Consider the following 22,464-nt stretch of genomic DNA (forward strand, 5'->3'; position numbering starts at 1 on the left):
GACGACCCTGCATCAAGCCTGCATGCGGTGTGGGAGAGGCCGAGGAGTGCTATGGTAGCCCAGAAACCATTGAGAAGGCTATCTTCAAGAAGTTGCAGAACTTTCCAAAAATCTCTGGTCGAGACAATAAAAGGTTATGAGAGCTTGGAGATCTTCTGATGGAGCTTGAATCAGCCCAGGCTGACCCCTACTTACCTGAATACCTACCATGGAGTGAGCCCCATCGTAGAAAATTTGCCATTCGACATGCAGGAGAAATGGAGAACAAAGGGTTCAACATACAAGTCAGAGCATCAGGTTGCATTCCCCCCCATTCTCGTTTTTCTCAAGGTTTATCTGCAAACTGGCTCGGACCAGAAATGATCCGAGTTTCATGTTTGGCACCACGGGGATCTCCAGGCCAGATCTCCCAAAAATCGAAAAAGAGCAACGGCGAGACGAGGAACAGCGGCGAGAGTGCCAATTTCTGTACACAAGATTGAGGTCTCTCCTACGATATTCACAAACTCCGTCCAGGCAACCATCACAAAGAAAAAGATAGAAGATCCAAAAAGGCAATGCCCATTGCATGATGAACTTCACTCCCTCCAGAAATGCTGTGAGTTCATGAGGAAGCATTGGAAGAGTGGAAGAATATGTTGAAGGAATTTGAATTGCGTCTCAAATACTGTGCTTCTACAAACCACCTTGCAAAGAATTGCAAGGCAGATATCAAGTGCGAGGAATGTGGCAGCGACAAACACGCAACTGCTCTGTACACATTTTATTCCAAACCCAGTGGCACTAAGGCTTCCGATCCCGAAGCAGAGCACAGCGGGGAGCAAGGTGAGACCGCCGCATCCACTTCGACAGTCACAACCAAATGCACAGACGTATGTGGAGAAGGCGTCAAAGGAAAATCGTGCTTAAAGATATGACTCGTCCGAGTGTATCCCAAAGGACATCCTGAAAGGGCAGTAAGGATATACACCATAATGGACGATTAGAGCAACAAGTCTTTGGCAAGGTCAGCGTTCTTTAATCAGCTAAGTGTATGTGGGAATTCCTTTCCATACACGATCAAAACATGCTCAGGACTGATGGAAACAGCGGAAAGAAAAGCGAGTGGCCTCATGGTGGAAACCATGGATAGCACCATGAAGCTACTCCTTCCTACGGTGATAGAGTGCAATGAGATACCAGACAACAGGAGTAAGATTCCCACGCCTGAAGTCGCACGTCACCACCCACACCTGAAGCCCATAGCAGAGTTCATCGTGCCATTGGATCACGGGACACAGAATTGACTTCTGCTTGGCAGGGACATGCTATGAGTCCACAAGGTTCACGATCAACGCAATGGACCTCACGACGCTCCCTATGCCCAGAGACTTTACCGAGGATGGGTCATCGTAAATGATGTCTGTCTCAATGGAACACACAAACCAGACCGCTTTAGCACATTCAGAACAAGTGTGCTCACGAATGGATGTATGTCACTCTTCAAACTGTGTTCTAACCACTTCACGATGAAAGAGAAACCCGAAGATAGAAGTCAAGACTGTACCATGCAGACTTAAGAAGAAACCACCACGCTGGCCACGAGTTTGCTTGTACGTCCACCGTCTTCACTGGATTTTGGTTATCCACGTTTCTCCAAGCCAGTCCTAACTGACGGGAAGAAGACAAAAATGAAGCTGCTGCTCGTCGCTCTGCTGGGGGTCGTGGCAGTGGTCGCTGCGACCGTGGCCTCTCCGTTCCTCGACCCGGAGCTGTCATCCAAGTGGGAATCCTGGAAGTAGTTCTACGGCAAGGCCTACGACCAAAAGAAGGAAGGCTGGAGGAGGATGATTGGGGGAAGCACCTCAAGAAGATCATAGTGCACAACCTGGAGCACTCCATGGGCAAGCACATCTGGCACTTGGGCATGAACAGCTTCGGTGACATAACAGAGAGGAGTTCCAGCATACCATGCTGGGCCTCAGGGACTGGAACAGCACCAGCAAGAGAGGTCGTTTCTGTGACGGTGGCTTAAATATAGAGAGGGGGGCGGGGGCGGAGAGAGGGAGGGGGCAGAGAAAAAATTAGCATATCAATGAGTGGACGGCAACGTGATGCTGCTGCAAGTAAGATGACGACGCGGCACGGCACGCAAGCTTGAAAATCAGGAGAAAGACACACTAAAATTAAATAACCTAGTAAAATATCGAAATGTAATGTAATGCAACACAGAGAGTCGGTCAACACACAATTAACGCATAGCCCGGTTGATTACGTATTTCAAAGATTGCTAAGTTAGAATTTAAGTGTGAAAATTCCAAAGAGAGAACACAGGCAGAGAGAACAAATAGCCAGAGAGAGAGAAAAATATAAGCTTAAAACTTCCCCGTAGAAGTGGTTCAATCTTAATTTTGGAGCTTTCGTGACTGCAGGAATTATTCTTTGGTTCTTTCGGTTAAGTCACGTCTAAAGATGTGACTTAACCAATCTGGACGATGCGCCTTCAGAGGGTGATCTTGCGGCGGCTGTTCCTCGTTGGGATCGACGTCGGGGTGACGTTCAATGTCGGGGCGACGTTCAACGTCGCTGGGGGTTCTACGGCCCACGTTGTCCTCCGACCAACGCAGGGAGTTGCGTGCACTTCTGAGTGAACTTGCTGACGTTTTCAGTAAGGATAATTTCGATTTGAGACGTACGTCCCTTTTGTCCCACCACATTGATACGGGTGAGGCTAGCCCTATTCGTCAGAACTCGCATCGGTTGAGCCCTGGGGAGAAGGAATGTGTGCAGCACGCTGTGAATGATATGCTGGCCGCTGATATAATTTCCCCGTCTAACAGTTCTTGGGGCACGCCGGTAGTACTTGTTAAGAAAAAGGACGTGAATCTCAGATTTTGCGTGGACTGTCACAAACTCAATAAAGTTTCAGTGGCTGACGCGTATCCACTCCCGTGTATGGATGACTCCCTGGATGCATTGTCCGGAGCACGGTATTTCTCAACTCTCGCTTTGTCTTTCGGGTTTAGGCAATTTCCCCTGGATGACTCGTCGAAACCGAAGACTGCGTTCCGTACGCCTCAGTGACTCTTTCAATTCAATTGCCTTCTGATGGGGTTGAATTTAGCTCCTGCCACATTCGAACGCTTGATGGAGCTCGTCTTAGCTGGCTTGCAGTGGGACACTTGTCTCATTTATCTGGAAAATCGAATTGTGTTTAGTCGCACGTTTCAATGAACACCTTCGACGCCTCTATTTTTGAGAGGATGCGCTCCGCTAACCTCAAGTTTCAAACCGAAAAAATGTCATCTATTGCAACATTCGGTGCGTTACTTGGGTCACATTGTAAGCTCCGTTGGTATAGCCACGGATCCGACCAAGACGGCCTGTGTTCGAGATTGGCCGACCCCAACATGCGTGGGGGATGTATGGAGCTTCGTCGGATTCGCGTCATATTACCGTCGGTTTATGCCAAATTTCGCTGCGGTTGCTAACCCCTGCACGCGCTGACTGCTAAGAATCAGAGATTTAAATGGGGTCCGGAGGAGGAAGCGGCGTTCGTGGCCCTTCGCAGTCGCTTATCCGATGCACCCACGCTCAAATATCCAGATTTTTTTCCTGCCGTTTATATTAGACACCGACACCAGCGACACGGGTATCGGCGCCGTTTTATCGCAATCTAAAAACGGTGTGGAAAAAGTAGTCGCTTATGGCAGCCATGTCCTTTCTCCAGCAGAATGTCGCTGTGTAACGAGAAGAGAACTGTTGGCCATTGTTTACTTTGTGCGTCAGTATAGGCTTTACCTTTATGGCAGGAAATTCATTGTCGGCACTGACCATGCGGCTCTCCAATACTCCTTGAAGATTGAGCAGCCAGCCTGCCAATTGTCTCGTTTTAAAATAATTTTCATTCGAGGTCGTTTATCGTAAAGGTTCCCGGCATTGTACCATCCTCAGACCAACGGGATGGTCGAGTGACTGAATCATACTCTGACTGCCATGCTTTGCCACACTGTCAATGAAAAATTGGCCGAATGGGATTTACACGTGCCGAGCGTGCTCGCCGCATATAGAATGGCCCCGCACGCTTCCAAGGGATTCTCATCATTTTCCCTCATGTACGGAAGGGAGCACGTGCCACTCATTGATACCCAATTGGGCACGACTGTTGGAGACGCTAAACGGGCCCTACCTGACTATGTTCGAGACTCCCTGCGTCGGATTTCTGAGGCGCGGGAGGCGGCTAGGGTTAACACCGCTAAAACGCAGGCTAGCAATCAGCGGTGTGTACGCAGGTCTGGCCGTGACATGCCGTGATCTGTCGGTGATCGGGCCTGGCTTCATTGCCCTCAGGTGCCTGTTGGCACCTCTCCCAAGTTGCACAGGCCGTGGCACGGTCCTGTTAAAGTGGTTGAGGTTAGGCATCCACAGTGCATGCGCATTCGGGCGGGTCTCCTTCATTGGTTCGTCCACCCATCTCGGTTGAAATCGTTCATTCCTCCGTGCGTTGCTTCGTCATCCCCAAAAATTGGCCTGCCAGAGTCTGATGTGTCCGATGTGCCAGAGCGGTTGCAGATTATCCCCTGAGGGATTCTGTTTTACCACCCACAGCAGCAGAGCCCTTGACTGCTGCTGCGGACGCCGACCCCGCATGATCGACTCGACTATTCTTCCGCTGACTGCCCTGCCTCCTGCCAAGTCAACCCATGCAGGGCTGGATACGGATGCAGGGGATGGTCCGGCGTCGCAGACCTGTTCAAAGACGCCCCGATTTCGTTAACACATGTGCCTTTGCCTGTGTTGATAATTCGCCTTACTTCCTTGTTATTGCGTTATCGTTCATGCATTCTTCTTTGTTTTGTATGCTCTTGTGCTCGTTGCCACCAGGGTTATGTCGCTCCTTCCATTTCTTGTTCGGGTGCATTCCTAGCCAGGACGGCTAGTCTTTTCATCATGGGGGGGGGGGGTGGGGGTGTGGGGGGGGGGTCATGTAATGAGAGAGCACCATCTAGGGGACGACGAGGGGTATCTGCATAAGCCACCACTGGGTAACTAATACCCATTGGTAAGTGTGGGATCCATCTGGGCCAAAGGTGATGGGCAGAGCTACAGGGTACGTGCGAGAACGGTCGAAAAGGTTCTACGAAGGGGCATGTCCGGAGGCGGAGCTTGCCAAGGGGATTATAAGGGGAGGCAGTGAGAGGATGCTTGGTCAGTGTGGGAAGCCTGGAGTCCGGACTGCGTCATCGCAACTCTCTACTCACCACCGGTCATGTGGCGGTCCTTCCAGCGAAGCCGTTTCTCCTCCCGGCACGCCGTCAGCCAGGGAGCGAGAGGGAGAGACACGCGACGACGGTGGAGCAGAGAGGCACGCGTCACGGCAGAGAGAGTGGAGCCATGCGGAGAGAGAGCGGAGCTGTGCAGTCATATAATAAAGAAAGACGCCAGTCAACAGTTGTCGTGGAAGTGCTTCATGACACCTACATCAAGAATAAGTGGCATCGACTCAGAGGTGCCATACCTGTACACGAGCAGTACACATCGAAGTCATCGAGTCCATGGACTCTTCGAGCTTTAAAAATGCACTCTGGAGATTCTTCGTCATCAGAGGGCTGGCCAAGTAACTCCGTTCTGATTGTGGAACCAATTTCACTGGAACATGTAAAGAGCTGAAGATCAATATTGAAAATGTTGAAGATGATTCTGTAGGAAAATACCTTAGTGACCAAGGCTGCACATGGATCTTCAATTCTCCTCACTCTTCGCATATGGGTGGAGCCTGGGAATGCATGATCGGGATTGCTCGACGCATTCTTGACTCCATGCTGTGTGGTGTCAGGTCCACACGGCTCTCTCACGAGGTCTTGACCACTCTCATGGCTGATGTCTAAGCTATAATTGACTCAAGACCCCTGATCCCCATCTCAACCGATCCAGAGTCACCATTAATCTTGACTCCTGCTACACTTCTTACCAAGACAGACGTGCTCACAGCACCCACAGAGGTCAGCACTGCACACCTCTCCAGACGTCAATGGAGACAAGTGCAGGGCTTCGCCAACACGTTCTGGCATCGCTGGAAAACGAGTACTTTGTGACACTTCAAGTGCGCAGCAAGTGGCAGTCAAACAGACTAGACATCCAAGGTCACCTTGTTCTACTGAAGGACAACCAAGTCAAATGAAATGAGTGGTCAATGGGCTGCATCCTCAAAACGATTCCCAGTGGTAATGGGAAAGTTCGAAAGGTTGAGGTTATGGTCGCGAAGCAAGGTGTTGCAAGAACTTTCGTCAGCCCTATAGCTGAGACAGTACTACTTCTCTCTCGCAAAGATATGGACAAATAAGTTGACCCATCTAATTTTGTTTTACATGTTTATGAGATAGGAAAATAAATGGTGGTATCTCCTAGATACCAGACGGGGAGTGTTCTGCCCCAAAGCAGATATGGGGGTGTGTTTACACAGGAACTTCATGATATGGTGTTGTTTGGTCACGTGACCAGGAAGTTATGATTTAAGGCTCTCTCAGCCACGAGGCAGGTGTGTCAGCCATTACACAGAGTACAAAATGGAGGCACAAATAGCGTCTCAGTGAAGACAGGTGCATCTGTTAATTGTGGGACTTTAAGAAGCCTTGTCTGTAAGTTCGTAATGTTCTTATAATGCTGAGAATGCTGTTATGTTAGGATTATGATGCTGTTAAAGAGTTATGATGAATATGGGGCCTCGTTAACAACGAAGCCTGCCACTTGCATTATTGTGAAAGTTATTTGTAATTGGATAAGTCTAGCCAGACCTGTGCCCATGTAACTTTAATGCGATCTTGAGAGCAAGGATGAAGTATCTTATCCACAGTTCAGTGCTATATGCAGCAATGTACATTTAGGCTGCAGTATGGCGATTACACAGTCACCTTATTTAACACAGTAGTTTATTCTCTTGTTGTATAGCTATTCAGTGCTAATGTAGGTGCCTGGTCCATAAGACATTGTTATGATGCTTAAGTGTTCATTCATTGTATTGATGTTCCAAGTATTAACAGATGCTGTATTTTTACATCAATTTGACCTAGTTCTATTCATTAAATACGTTGGAGTCAGATGTTCACCCTGGCTCTGAAAGTTTATTTAATACGAGGTTAACTACTTGGATAGTGGTGCAACGCAGCGCACAGCGAGGCCAAAACAACTCGTATCTACGACCGCCTAATGACTGCTACTGACGCCGAGTCGATTGGCGACGAGTATGCGCTTATCATTCACAGACACCAGCGCCATGTGGCGCTACTTTGCTCTTCTGCCAAATGTACAGGATAGCCCGACAGTTTTCAGCTGCGCCGAGAGCAAACGCAGGGTCTCTTTATCAATGCTCTTCCCTTATGTAAATTTTCTTCAAATATTGATTTTTTTTTGCCTTTTAACGTCTGAGAAGAGGAAATGTGATGCACATGCAGAATATTTAAGGGTTTTCAAATGTGTTTTTACTTAATGTTTGTAAAGGTTATGTTAAGTTACAATTTACGTTTTTCGGGGTTATTTTTATTTTCGTGGATAATTTTGGTATTTTATAGTATGTCATGGGTTTCCATGAATGGAACCCCAATGTATAACATTGCGCCTATGGGAAATAAGGGTTCGACTTACGACGGCTCGACTTGCGACCGTCGTCCAGGAACCAATTAGGTCGTCGGTGTGGGGTTGCCTGTATTTGTATGTGTTTGGGTGATTTGTTTACCTCTTGTACTTTGCACTACTATCGTGTTTTGTATTGTTTTTTGCTGTAACGTTCATACCCACCCCTACTGGGCATCTGAAAAATAGCTTGAGAGCTCATCAGATTCCTCCAGTAAAAATATTCTGATCATGAATTCTGAACGAGGCACAAGTGTCGCGCGATCAGGGTGTGCAATGCATTGTGGAGGTGAGGGCAGGACCATGCCACGAAGATTAAAACCGTGGTGGGACCTTGACACTAAAGAGCTATGAGTGGAAGGGACGTAACATTTGATTCATGGACGGCAAACCGAATTCTATGTAAATGTATTTGTAAGACTCAACGTTACAAAACAAGTCGGTACAGACGAGCCGGTACCAATGTGACAAAACAGATAAGACTGCACAGCTGACACACTTGTGTAGTGGTGATAACTACTCGCTGTTCGCAAGCTGTGAGAGAGCGGATCGTAAACAAGGTTTTCCCGCTCAATCAAATGGTCAGGGTCAAATGGGGTGAGGTAGGATCCAAACGCCAGATTGGGAAGGACCAATCAGAGGGTTCAACAAGGTGGCCGGGGATTGGACAACCCGGCCACGAACAGGTATAAAAGCCAGAGCGCTGAGAGCTCTTGGCTAGTTCTGCTACACGAAGACCCAAGTCGGCCAAAGACATCTAGGATCCTGGACCAAGCCCTCCAGCCCTTATCAGGGCTAGGGCTCAGTGTAACCAGTGGTTGGGGTGAGATCCTCTAGGTCCAGCCAGAGGACGCTGGGATAGCAGGGAGATTAGATAGCCTGCAAGGTCCGGAGGCTGTACCTCCTTAGAATAGGAGCTAAGCGTGAGTGTGGAGCTGTACAAGGTCCGGAGGCTGTACCTCCTCAGGGTAATGGGTGAGGGGATCATATACCCCTTTGTGTGATAGGGACTGTGTATTAAGACAATAAACAGTGTGTGCCATAAATAAGTTTAGAAGTCCGTCCTTTACAACACTACAACTGGAGTCAGAAGATGGAAACAAGACGAACGAACCACACGCGAAGTCCCGACGACAAAAGCTCCAACTCACCTGTGGGCGTTGAGGATGCCGGTGTGCCGACAGCCCCCCCGCCACCAACGGAGCAGCCGATCGCCCCGGGCGGCGGCATCCAGGCTGCTCACGCCCGTCTCGCCCAGCTGCTGCGTGCTGCAGCAGCCATCCTGGAAGGTTACCTCGGGGGCTGCAGGCGGAGCGGAGCGGCCGAAGGCGGACATTCCCGCCATCACAAACCCGGAAGGGTTCGATTTTCCCGCCGAAGGGTCACGTGGTTCCGCCGGAAGCGGAAGCCACGTGCATGCTGGGAACCGGGGGGCGCCACGAGTCTCTGCAGAGAGGCCTCAGGACCCACCCAACATTTTTGTCAGGCTGCCTGACCCGCCCGACATTTTTGCTAGGCTGCCTCACCCGCCTGCGCCTAGAGTCTCCGCAGAGAGACCTCCTGACCCACCCAACATGTTTGCCAGGCTGCCTGACCCGTCTGCACCAAGAGGCTCCGCAGAGAGGCCTCCTGACCCACCCAACATTTTTCCCAGGCTTCCTGACCCGTCTGCACCAAGAGTCTCCGCAGAGAGGCCCCCTGTCCCTACCGACATTTTTGCCAGGCTGCCTGACCAGCCTGCAACCCGGATGAGGACACCCATCCCCTACGATGGGCCTGCGAAATATACGCGGGCTAAATCGCGTCGGTTTTCATGATTGACCATCGTTTTTTTTCTGCAGCGGAACGCTGCATGGGTTGTCGCGTCGCGAATGTCGTTATTGATGATTGTCTCTCACCATGTACATGTTGTTATTGGGGGGGTATTTATATTGGGTGTTCTTGTTGTTCTTGTTTTTTTGGCACACACATCGCTTCATTGATGGGGGGTTTTTCTCTTTGTAACAGCCGGGACGGCTGAGACTTCCGAAGGGGGGGGTGTGATGTAGTGGTGATAACTACTCGCTGTTCGCAAGCTGTGAGAGAGCGGATCGTAAACAAGGTTTTCCCGCTCAATCAAATGGTCAGGGTCAAATGGGGTGAGGTAGGATCCAAACGCCAGATTGGGAAGGACCAATCAGAGGGTTCAACAAGGTGGCCGGGGATTGGACAACCCGGCCACGAACAGGTATAAAAGCCAGGGCGCTGAGAGCTCTTGACCAGTTCTGCTACACGAAGACCCAAGTCGGCCAAAGACATCTAGGACCCTGGACCAAGCCCTCCAGCCCTTACCAGGGCTAGGGCTCAGTGTAACCAGTGGACAGGGAGAGATCCCCTAGGTCCAGCCAGAGGACGCTGGAATAGTAGGGAGATTAGATAGCTATATTCTTAGGTTTTTTCGGTAAAGTCACGTAGGTAAAACATCAAAATTAATGAAACTAAAATAAAATAAAACAAAAATCACGACGTTTCGGAGGCAACACAAGTCTCCGTCATCAGGTGGGACCGTCACAGCTGAATTAGCTGCATCAAGTGAGGCAATGATTCAAGATGTAATCCCTTATAAGCAAGTTGAAGGGGGGAGGAGAGGGGGGGGGGGCTCATCAGAATGTGGTAGCCAATGAATGGAAACGTATCGGGAGGGAGGGGGGCGGGGCTCAAAGACAGCACGGAGTGCTCAACACATTGGGCAGAGAGGGGGAGGGGAGGCCTGATACACATGAAAGACAAAATAACGAAAATGCCCATGTTTATACCAATGCTGGTTGAACAATGAAGAGAGTACTGTTAAAAAATAACTGGGAATGTTAACACTCGGTAAAGTAAAGTAAATAGTGCCTGTCAGATAAGATGGTCCAAAAAAGTGTAATTAAGTCTTTTTTGCGTGGTTGATAACATCAGATTAGATAGCCTGCAAGATCGGGAGGCTGTACCTCCTTAGAATAGGAGCTAAGCGTGAGTGTGGAGCTGTACAAGGTCCGGAGGCTGTACCTCCTCAGGGTAACGGGTGAGGGGACCATATACCCCTTTGTGTGATAGGGACTGTGTATTAAGACAATAAACAGTGTGTGCCATAAAGAAGTTTAGAAGTCCGTCCTTTACAACACTACACTTGTACGACAGTTGATGTGGATAGCATACAGGGCGAGATGGCAGTACACACGAGACGGCACAATACGTTGGAGGTACAGATGAGATGGTACAAACTAGACCAGTATAGAATTCTTATTTGGCAGGCCCTTGCAGATCAATGACTTGCTTCCACTATGGTTTTTCTAAGATTCCTGAAAAGCCCAATCAATGCGAGAACCCACAAACTCTGCTACAGATGGTACTTGAAAGGGGCAAGGGGGTTAGGGTAGGTTGAGCAGCAGCGCGCTCCTTTTGCTGCTTGCATTTGACTTATTGCTCTTCTTGCTGGATAGTCATAAATGCGCAGTGCCGATCCTAATGCTAGACACTTCCAGTCAGTGCGGTCTCGAGCCAAGGGCTCCCATACGTTGGTGTCAATGCACTTCTTCAAAGTTGCTTTAAGGACGTTCTTGAATCGATTTCCGTTTTACAGGGGGATCGTTTGCCATGGCGGAGTTTGAGTAGAGAACTTGCTTTAGCAGCCTGGTGTCTGGCATGCAGCCGATGTGGTCTGCTGAGCGTAGCTGGTTGAGTGATTTGTGTCTCAATGCTAGGGAGGCTGGCCAGAGGACGTTGATGTTAGTTCGTCTGTCCGGTCAACGAATTTGAAGTATTTACCGTAGGCAGCGTTGTATACTACAAGCTTGGTGTACAGAGACGGCACAGTTGAATTTCAGAACAAAATGGAAGGTCACAATACAGATTCAAAGGACAAGATGGTACGAGGCGAATCATACAGACCAGACAGAACGCAGACAGGACGTACACAAACAGTAGACAAGACAATGTAGACGAGACAGACTGTACACAAACAAGGGTTCAAACAGACACGTTACAGACTGACAGGAAACCGTGGAGGCGAGAAATGCTGACAAGCGTGACATGAGGCGATGCATACACAAGGGTACAAAGCTCAACAACGGCAGGACTTTGAAGCACACAGTACTGGCACACCATTAAAACGGTGAAAACAGCCACAATGTAGCACTAACTTGACAGTACAGAAGAAACTGTTTGACAGGTGGTGCAAACGACCCAGAACGACAACACGGTGTGGAGACGATTCGCACCACGGCATACAGACGAGGCTTGCAGTACCGTACATACAAGACAAAACGTACAAGGCAACAAAGTGGATTCTTGAATTGGATCATGACCTCTGAACCATGAACAATCTTTAACATTTAGGGGAGCGGGGGTGAAAGAACCATATTCGGTAAGGATCTACCACCACTTAACCCTTACACCCTGTGATGTAAGAACATTTACAGCACAAAACACTAGGAGTATTAAACGTGAATTCGCACCATGGCGAGAGTTTCATCAACCGGTGGACTGACATCAAGAGGCATGTCGCGTGTTTTTTCCAAAACCGCTTTTTATTCAGGCACCACTCAAACCTGAGAATAAAAACACGTGGCTGTAGGGTTTTTGTATGCAGAGAGGAAATGTCAGCAACCGAACGTAAACAGTTCTTGCAATGTGTGCAGCAGTGGCATGTTTCTAGGCTCACCCAAGGGTGAAGCCCATTTTTTGTTGCAAAGAACCCCACACGTCTCTGCATCGTCAATTATTCTATAGGTGCAGTGATCAGTTGGGAGTGATTTCCTTGCTCAAATGCGCAGGGAATTTTATGGTGGAGGGCAAGTCTACCCACAGAATAACCGCTGTTGACTTCCCCCACAAGCTACTAGTTTTGACCACCGGAGAGAGGAGTAAAGCCAACCCCCTACCACCAGGATTTGAACTCGCAACTTTTCCGAATACGAGCCACTCGCACTCTGCCACTTGAGCCACCTGGCCAGATTCTCTGCACCTTCATGGACCTGATTGGTGTCCCCAACGCAGTGATCAATGTCGAAGCTCTAAATACAAGTGTCGTATAAACAATGTGCGTATGTAGCAAGTTCATTTTGAGCTCTGCAGCCAATAAAGACATTTAAGATAAAAAACAATTTCATCACGATTATCAAATCGTGACCTGTCAATCGCAACATGTGATAATATTTCAGAGACTACGGGTAGTGAATTGTTACACCTAGAAAGAAAACTGTTGAGCCGCCAAATCATCAGTCATGACTCAACCACTTTTAGATGAAGACCTCCAAGCCATCCCAAATCTATCTGGCGATACATGTCCAAGTTCTTCAAGACCGTGAATAAAGCAAGGCAGTCGTTTCTCAAATTCACCAACATACTGTATAAGCAACGTGCACAATATAAAAAGTGAAAACACCATATTTTACAATTGAAAATAAAAATAGTGGATAGCATGTAACGATGAGCACTCACATCTGTTTAACTCAAGCCTCGTGTAAATCACGTGATTTAATTTTGCCACCTCCACTGCCAATGCCTTCCAGGGATGTTAAGATTTAGGGCATTTGGACTAATGGGTTAGGGTTTGTGGTTTAGGGTTTGTGGTTTAGGGTTCGTGCTGGGTGATAAAAATTGGGGCTAGTGAGATATGGGGAGATTAGGGATAGCAATAGGGATCTCAGGTCAGGTTACGGCTATTCCATTAGCTCGTAGCCACTGCCCATAAGCCAGGCAGGACTTGAGGGATTTCCGCATATATATCTTAGTCTTGTAATATTTCATTTTTACCTTCGCAACTGAACAATACAGGCCCTATGATTCAATCTAAGAACTGTTATTTATACAACACTTCCCGCACCTTTGGCCTAAATGTAACATTAGGATAAATAACAAACTATTCACACACACAAACATGACTGGCATGTAAACGTCCGCGTAAGAAAAGTTTAAAAAAAAAACTAATCGATGCCTATTTACATACATGCTATGTTAAATATTTCCATTGTGTTTCCCGTTAGTAAAGTTGACGGTCGTTCCCCATGTGTTGTTCAGTTTCCCTTGGAGTTATGGAGTTTGAAATTGATTAACTTTGTGCATCACTAGTTGCTGCAGGTACATTTCTAGTTACGAGTTATGAAACTGACAATCACAAAATCAATATCGAAACACGTTTCCCCCCCCCCCCACCCCCAAGACCTACTTCTTCAGCAGTCAGTATCTTTCCATTTCATTCTCGGAAGATTTACAGGGATGACATGGGCAGAAACCCTTGGCAACATCCATCGCTGCCTACTTCCGGTGGCAATCAACCAGTTCATCCATGACAAAGGGGGCCATTTTCTGATTTAGAATGGCTGATGCCCCCAAATTAGCCTAGCATGATCCCATGAAGTGTTGCATTTTAATTGCAAGATGGGAGTTTAACTTTCAACCTCGTGCCAAGCAGTCCTTCAGCAAGTGCCAAAAACCGCTGGATTGAACGATGTCGGTGCATCAAGACCATAAATGAGCGCTCCAAATATTCATGGCACTTTCCTGTTTCTGCTGTTTTAACTAGACTGTGACGGTGGTAATCGAACCAGACCCCTTGTCCTCGTCGCACTAAACAACAAAGATCCGGCTTGTGTCGCTAACCCGCTGGATTGCCTTCCTTCTGGCTCAATTGCGCAAGTCCAGAAATTACCCCTGCCATCAGAGGAGAGCGCAACACACCGACATAAAACAGCCTGAATCTAAATGGTATTGTCCCGTTATTATACTCCAAGCCCAGAAATCAGGGCTGGCAGGAGGTTGCCAGCTCTTCAGACGGACAGGGTGGTCGAGAATGCGGCCTTGGAAATGGCAGAGGGGAATATCGTCCCCCAGTTGCGTGTCGCCTCCGAAAGGTGGCGTTGCCCGTGGCTCACCCACTCCTCCTGCCCCCAGAACACACGACCGCAGAACCAGCAGGAGAAGCGAGTCTTCTGGGATGTGCAGGTGCGAGCGTGCACTGCCGTGTGGACCACCTGTGCTCGCACGCATGCACACATAGCCACAACTATCACCATCAGAGAACAACCCCGGGCACATTTACAACAGCAGTTGGAGTTGTTGGCTGATGGTACAATTACAATGAAATTCATTACAAAATTATAATTACAATTCTGATTTCAGTTTTACGCCACCAACAGAAACGTTGTAGGCAGCAGAATGGAGCAGAAGAAAATGTATGTGCTATGTTATGCTCCCATTTCTATGCTCCCCGCCTTCACCAATGCACACTGACCAGCATGGTGAAGTATAGTCAAATAAACTCCAAGACCGAAACGGCATGGATCCTTCATTCAGCCATGGGCTGTAAGTTATAAATAAAACAGGACCCTGCGGGGTGGGCTGGTAGGAACGAATAACCAAAGAATATAAACATAATGTATTATTACACTTGTTTAGCCAGGAAAGCCCCACTGAGTCTAAAGGTTTTTGTAGGGTCCTGCCAAGTGTTTGCAGTAGGGGGCGATGTTGCTACACCTAATCGGACGATCCGAAGGGAGATTTTGAGGCCTAGTTCTAGGCTTTAGGCCTAGCTGTAGGCTTTAGGGCGCTGTGAGTTAATTTTTAATTTAAATGTTTTAATTATTAATGTATAATTTAAATGTTATAATTATTAATGTAAAAGCTTTAAATGTAAATGTTTCTATTTTAAAACATCAGGGAATGTAAAATTGTTAAACATTAACTCCCTTTCACACACGCGGGGGTACGATACGAAGGGAGACTTTGAGGCCTAGTTCTAGGCTTTAGGGCGCTGTGAGTTTTTTTTATTTAATTTCAAAGTTTTAATTAAAAGCTATCTCGGAATTATAAGAGAAGGTTACACGTGTTTAGCCAGGAAAGCCTCATTAATTTAAATGTTTTAATTAAAAGCTATCTGAGGGAATTATAAGGGAATGTTACACTTGTTTAGCCAGGAAAGCCTCACAGAGTCTAAAGGTTTTTGTAGGGTCATGCCAAGTGTTTTCAGTAGGGGGCGATGTTGCTACACGTAATGGGACATCGGACGGACGGACGGATGGACGGACGATATAATCTATTGTAGGCTGGTCCACTTCGTTCCTACCAGTAAAAGCATCTGGTGACAGCATACATCGAAGGCAACCACATTAACATATATGCATTCACAGCTGTTTTTATCACTCAACTGTCTTGGGGAGCTATTTGACCATACGTCACCATGCTAGTCAGTACAGATTTGAGGTCGGGAACATATGTGCGGGAGCCTCAAGTAGAATATAACAATGACATTACCCCAACTGCCCTCTGCTGCCTACAATATAGCTCCCTAGCAGCCTCTATAACACCTGTTTGTTGTGCAAGGTGGCCACCCATACCACACAATCCGGACTAATACTGCTTAGCTTCCGACGAGTCGGCATGCGTTTGGTCATGGGGCATAAACGTGTATACAAAACAAGTTAAAACAATTACATGTGTGCACGGATTACACAACGCTTTCCAACATGGGTTTGTATATATTTGCAAAGTCCAATTTTCTGTTTTAGTCTCAAGGTTTTGGCGATAGCCCTTTGCTCAATTTGACCGTTTTTCAATCGGACAAGTTCTGAATAGCAACACAACTTGTTCATATTTGATAATTTTTACAAGTCATAGTGCCACCCTTCATCCAACCACCCCCACCTCCCAGTATGGACAGATGGAAACATTTTTTAAACATATGCAGCCTTTGTTGTAAAGCATTAACCTTTACATGGCTATGCATTTTTAACTGTACTTCATGTTGCAGACAACTTATAGGTCCATGTAATTTGTGGCCATCATTTCCAGAATGAGGGAAGACACAGGTTCTCATACGCAAGTTTTCCCCAAAAAATTCCCACGAAATGGCAGCAGACATAGCAACGTGTATGGCCCACAAACAAAAATATCCATTCGGTCACTTGAAATGTCAGATCTGTTACACGAGGGCCTTTCTGGATCCCGAGGAATAGACAGGGCCAGTCGTAAAAAGGGGTTAGAGTGATGTGAAAATTGTATAGACCTGATAACTGTTGGAGCTCATCCTCCTTAACTTCATCTTCAGGATTCCCCGGCGCTGCTCCAGCATCTTGTGCTGCTCCTTCGTGGTCTGGCCACCAGGCCTGGATGTTGGGTCCTTGGCTATGTGCACCGAGATCTTCGGTGAACAAAGAGCGTAGGCATCATCACCTCGCACAGATTCCTTCAAGCTTTCACACCTCACCCATCACGCATGCACACACCCGAGCATGTCCGCTGGTAATCCCTCACAGCATCTACCTACCAGGGTTGTCTCGATATGGTGATACGCTATATTGTACAATGTTGAACTTCTTTCGCACTATACGTAGCCAACTGTGCTAATCGGACATAAAACTGCATAATAATTTTGCAAACCATCATTATATCGTGATCATTGATAAAATAACAAACTTCGGACAAATTATGATTACCCATAATCTAAGTTCATATTGATGTATCAACTCCTCCATCAGAACATGAACAGGCCAACAAACTATGGACCATATAAGCAACCACTTAACAGAATAAGAGCAAAACTACACTCTCCTGAGGACGTTTCGTGGCTAGCAGGACATTGCCATTTACGGTCTGAACATATTGCCATAAACACATTAAATGTGCTATTTTTATGTTTACCAGAGTAAATTAACATATGCCGTTATTCTTCTCTCGTGATCATTCTGACAGCATGTACATTCTAATAGCTATAGATCATCAAGTCGCAATGACTAGAAGATTTTTGACAGGTTATACGACATCTTTATTCGTACTTTAAAGTACATTCAAGGCACAAAAACAAGACAATAGAAATGTTAAGTACAATTGTAAAGTTAGGGAAACTGATAATGCGATAATCATTGTATAGTAGAGTATAAAATAAGATCGAAAACAAATTATATCAAGGCCACCGTACATACCAACAAGGCAATGTTAATACACACACGATTAGTCAAACCTTCCTGTCTTATAACTCTCCCATGTCGAGTTTTGAGATATGTTCATTCACACATGGATATCTGCCATGCTTGCCAAAATATGGCGATGGCAATGCCATACCATGCCTTATAAGGTCCACGATAGCGGTCCACTTGTAAACTATCATGCTTTTTGAAAGTTAGATTTTTTTATGCATTTTATTTCCTGCCAAATTATATGTCACAATAACTCAAGTTAAAATTTTATAAAAACAGTTGTCACACATTGTTTTTCAAAACCTCTCAGAATAATTAACTACATGATGGCTATGTGACATCACTTCCTCAGTGTATTTGATTATTTTAACAATGTGCGTATGCCAGGCATTTGGCGAGTGATCTGCAGTTAATTACATTTTAAATCATATTTATTTTTTAACACCCAGGTGGCCCTTGCAAGAGTCAGTGTTTCATTGGCATTACGGGTTTATGTAATCTCCTTGTTATATAAAATGACAGTAATTGTCTGCTTTGCAATCAACTACAACACAATACAAATCTGAAACATATTTCCAAAGGCAAGGTAAACTGACATCATAAGAAAGTTTTTCAAATTTGTAATTTGACTGACACTTGTTCTCTCGCTAAGTGTGTTGCTACTCTTGCGCACAAAATGCCACTTTACCAATTATCGGTAATCAGCAGCCCAGAGCCTTGACGTCAGGAGCTCATTTATATGCACCGACAGTTTTCCCAACTGAAAGCGGTGCAGGCATAAGCCACGCATTTTCCACTTCAGGCCTAAGAGATTCTGCATTGTACACATTTGGCACCAATTCCTAATACCGCACTCGAGAGTGGTGATAATTAGAGTAATTGTATTGTACCATATGTGCTTTAAAAGCTACTTGACTAAAATTAGACATGCACTTCAAATGTAGAAAAACATTGCAAAGTTCAATGATATAAATGCTACATGAATACGTTTTACAAGTGGAAATGAATACAAGTCAAAAAAGCTACAATCAGTTTTTTCAAGTGCTGTAGTTATGTTGTTTTAACAGCGTCATAAAAGTTGCACAAAAGGAGTATCTTCTCTGATGTAATTAAAGCTGCATAACGAAACCATCGTCAACCACAATCAAAAGCTTTTGTGGCATTTAAATATAGGTATCCCTCGATTTACAAAAGGGATGCGGAAAACTAAATTTCGTAAATCAGAACGGCCTTTCCCATAAATTTAATGCAAGAAATTAGGGATGTGTTTTGGACAGTCATTCCAACTCTAATCCAAACCTAACAATATTCACCTAAATCACTTTTAACAATACAAAAATGATGAAGAACAAAAATATAAACATGATTGAATCAAAGGGTTTTTGTTGTAAAGAAACAGCAAAAACCAGTGACAGGGAACTCACCAAAATATCTGCATGTTGGAATGACTGAGGAGGTAATGTGGAGGCACTACTTTTGCACTCTAGGATACTATGACAATGTGGCAGATGGATGACAAAACCTCCCAGGTGCTTGTTTGAAAATTCGTTCACGCAGAAATTTGACTTTGTTAATCAAAAAGTGTCCATAATTTGTCAATTACGTTCTGCAAAATTTCATAAATCGAACATTCGTAAATTGAGGGATACCTGTATTATGAAAAGCTTGCACATGGCATAATGTCATGCCTATTGAAACCCCAAGGCCCCTCCCCTCCCAAACTGCAGAATATTATTCCATTATATTATTTTTAGACCTCACCGTTGACGTGCCCATTGGATGTCTGGTGTCACGTGATGCACTGCAGCGCTACAGAGCCATGAGCGTAAATTGCACTACCTCATCCAGGTGATGCTTATTGTGCGCAACTTAAGTCGCTGTTAATGTCTTTCCAGTTCACCTCTCGGTGCTATTTTACTTGTACGCGCTAGTTTTAGCGGCGTTAACGGCTACATGGAAAAAGGCCTATGGGCATTTAATATCGTATCCTGGAATGTGACACTATGGCAACTCTGTTGCAAACAAGTGTCTGAGAACAGTCAAATTGGAAATAAACTTGTATAAATTATCTTTGAGTTCTGTGCCAACCTTAAACCCATCGCAACAGTTGGGAAATGTCAGGCTGACTACAATTTCCTCACCATCATAAAAATGTAAATTGTTAAATCAAATCTGGTATGGTCCTATTTTAATCTAGATTTGAAGCTTTCGTGGCTGCAGGAATCCATACTCTTTGGTTCTTTCGGTAAAGTCACGTAGGTAGAAATAAAATAAATCACATTTCAATTGCAACATAAGCAATCATCATCAGGTGGGAAAACCACAGCATCCCTCTCCCACTTCAGCAAAAAATGTTCTTGCTGTGGTTTTCCCACTTGATGATGATTGCTTGTGTTGCAATCGAAACGTCGTGATTTATTTTATACCTACGTGACTTTACCGAAAGAACCAAACAGTATGGTCCTATTTTGTTGAGAATTTATTAAGCATTTAAATGTGATCACGTCTCTTCCAATGTGGCACAGAAATAAGCAAAACCACCATTGGAGGATTTGTGAGCCCAAATGGCATTCACATGTTTTCATGTAATATCTAGCTTCCAAGTTGCAGCTTCAGCTCTAAAAATACTGATCACCCATGCCTCTACAAAGTTAACAGAGCCCTTACTGGTCTATAATGTTACCGTAGCTTGAGTGAATACATTTGCTGAGCCGAAACAGTGTAAATAAACTAATAAAAATCGAGCGAAGTGAAGCCTTTCCCATTATAGATGACGTAGTATGATACAAGATTACATTTGAAGGGAGGTGTTGATGTTTGCCCTCAAAACTACTAATCCAAAAAATACGATTTTGGAGATTTAGATATCTAAGCCGGTGTCCAGCGCTTTCCAAAGAATTTGAAGCTTTGTTTATGAAATCAAGAGCAATTTGAGTGCCATCGTTCCTAAACATTAAATTCATTGCTACAGAGATATCACAACACAACTGACGGTGGTTTTAATGTATGTTTTCCCCCATTCCAAATCCAATCTATATTTTATCTACATTGACAGGCATACGTCTCTGCACTACTGTCTCCAGATTTCAATTTGATTTGCTTTTTTTTTTTCATGTCCTTGTCTTCTTCAATTCACTCAACATCTTCCTCTTCCTGCTCCTTGTTCTTTCCATCCCATGCATCCCTCACATTTATCATCGAGCATTTTAGGTTTAATTTGTCAAATCCATTACTTCTCTATTTTTCTTGTCTCAAGTGGAACTTTTGATTGTATTATCATCAACCCATCTTCACATATGTCTTTCTATCCAAATCATATTTTCAATACATTCGCAGAAGCAAATGGTACAAGAAGCATGATAACAAGTGTGAAGATGTCAAAAGTTAAATGAACAGATAAAAGTGCAGGCAGGTTTGTGGATGACAGAGCTTGGAGGTTACAAATATTAGTTAAGCGGTTGAACGAAGTATCCATTAAAATTGGCATGAAAATCAATGTGAGGAAAGCAAAGGTGATGAAAGTATTAAGCGCACTGCAGGATGTAGAACAGCCATCTTAATTGACAATGAACTTGAGCACATAAAACCATCCCATTATATAGGCAGTATTATCAAAACAGATGCCAGATTCTCCAACAAAGTGATGGGAAATGCATTTTAAATGAGCTCCTAAGTACAAGTTTGTTATATGTTATAACATCCTGCCTCAGCAGCTCTCCCGCTATTTTTTCACCTGATGACGATTGCTTGTGTTGCGATCGAAACATCGTGATTTTAAAATTATTTTTTCTATCTACGTGGCTTTACCGAAAGACCCAAAGAATATGAATTCCTTTAGTCACGAAAGCTTTAAGTTAAGATTGTAAAAACAGACATTAGAAGCATGGGCCAGTAGAATGGAACATTTTTCTCCATTTGCAAACCTTAAAGTTCATGCCAGACAGCCTGGGACACAAAGCTTAGGCACGTTAACTAATTAAAATAGCTCTTGTTGCTTCACCAGTTTGGTCTTCCATTAAGTCCACAAATTATCCAGAAATTCAAGTGAATTGCTTTTAGGCGAGTCAGGTTTCCAAAAGGGAATCCAAAAGTATTTCAGAAGACCTCGTAACCATTTCCAAAAAATAAAAACTTATCTATGAATGCACATAAAATGTTGAGTTTGTCTTCATGCCGCTGATAAAGTTCTCTAAGGGAAAATGAAACTTGAGGTCCATCAGTGTCTTGGTAGATATTCATGACGTGTTGGATAATCCAAATGGTAGAATTCAACCAATATTTTTCAGTTACGGTAAATGTACCCGTGACTGTTAAGGCAAAGGTTTAACAAAGTTGAGGCTCTGTAAGCATAGAACAAGGCAACACAAATGAGGTCTGAGGTCATGTGATAGTAACAACAATAACAAATGCAGACCAGACATCTTCAGGTTACCATATATTAACAGTGGCACGAACTTAACATACACATTATAACCATAATCAGTTTTAAAACTATTGGATTCTATTTGGCACATGTAGTAGGCATATAGCCATCAATATGATTTGATTAACCGTCATGGTTCAATGTTATGACTGGGATTCAAGAATCAATTCTCTCATTTGTACCATCTATTTTTATTTTAAGAGATTGTCACATTTATTCCCTTAGCCTAAATATGAATGTGCATACAATTCGCATCCATTTTAAATTGTGTATAGCACCAAGTTAACTTTCACTCATTTTCATCTGCTCTGGTCATTCCATAACTCCACTTTCCCAGCCTTCTGTACCGTAAACTCTGCTCCAGCTCAAGCCCAGGGACATGAGAAAAAATAAAGCACAAACAATCCCCCAGGCAATTGGCGTAGGCTCTGAAACTGTGTAGGTCAAAACACAGTATTTTTGTGCATCCTCCAGCAGATTGCATAAATAGATGCATAG

The 22,464-nt window shown here is 45.0% G+C and overlaps 1 protein-coding gene across 2 annotated transcripts in view; it reads right to left on the reverse strand.

Annotated features, from left to right (window-relative positions):
• Positions 1-12,135: 12,135 nt before the first annotated feature.
• Positions 12,136-22,464, reverse strand: part of LOC133340398 (uncharacterized) — a 34,035-nt gene continuing 23,706 nt past the window's right edge. The window contains exons 3-4 of one of the 2 annotated variants that reach the window (XM_061548580.1): positions 16,634-16,768; positions 12,136-14,603 (exon numbers count right to left, since the gene is read on the reverse strand). In XM_061548580.1, coding sequence (XP_061404564.1) covers positions 14,400-14,603; positions 16,634-16,768 — 339 coding nt within the window. In that variant the 3' untranslated portion in view covers positions 12,136-14,399. The other variant, XM_061548588.1, reaches the window with a different exon arrangement.

This window comes from Lethenteron reissneri, chromosome 2, assembly GCF_015708825.2.
Source record: "Lethenteron reissneri isolate LAM-NWPU_2019-01 chromosome 2, ASM1570882v1, whole genome shotgun sequence".
In the NCBI taxonomy this organism is placed as follows: Eukaryota; Metazoa; Chordata; class Hyperoartia; order Petromyzontiformes; family Petromyzontidae; genus Lethenteron; species Lethenteron reissneri.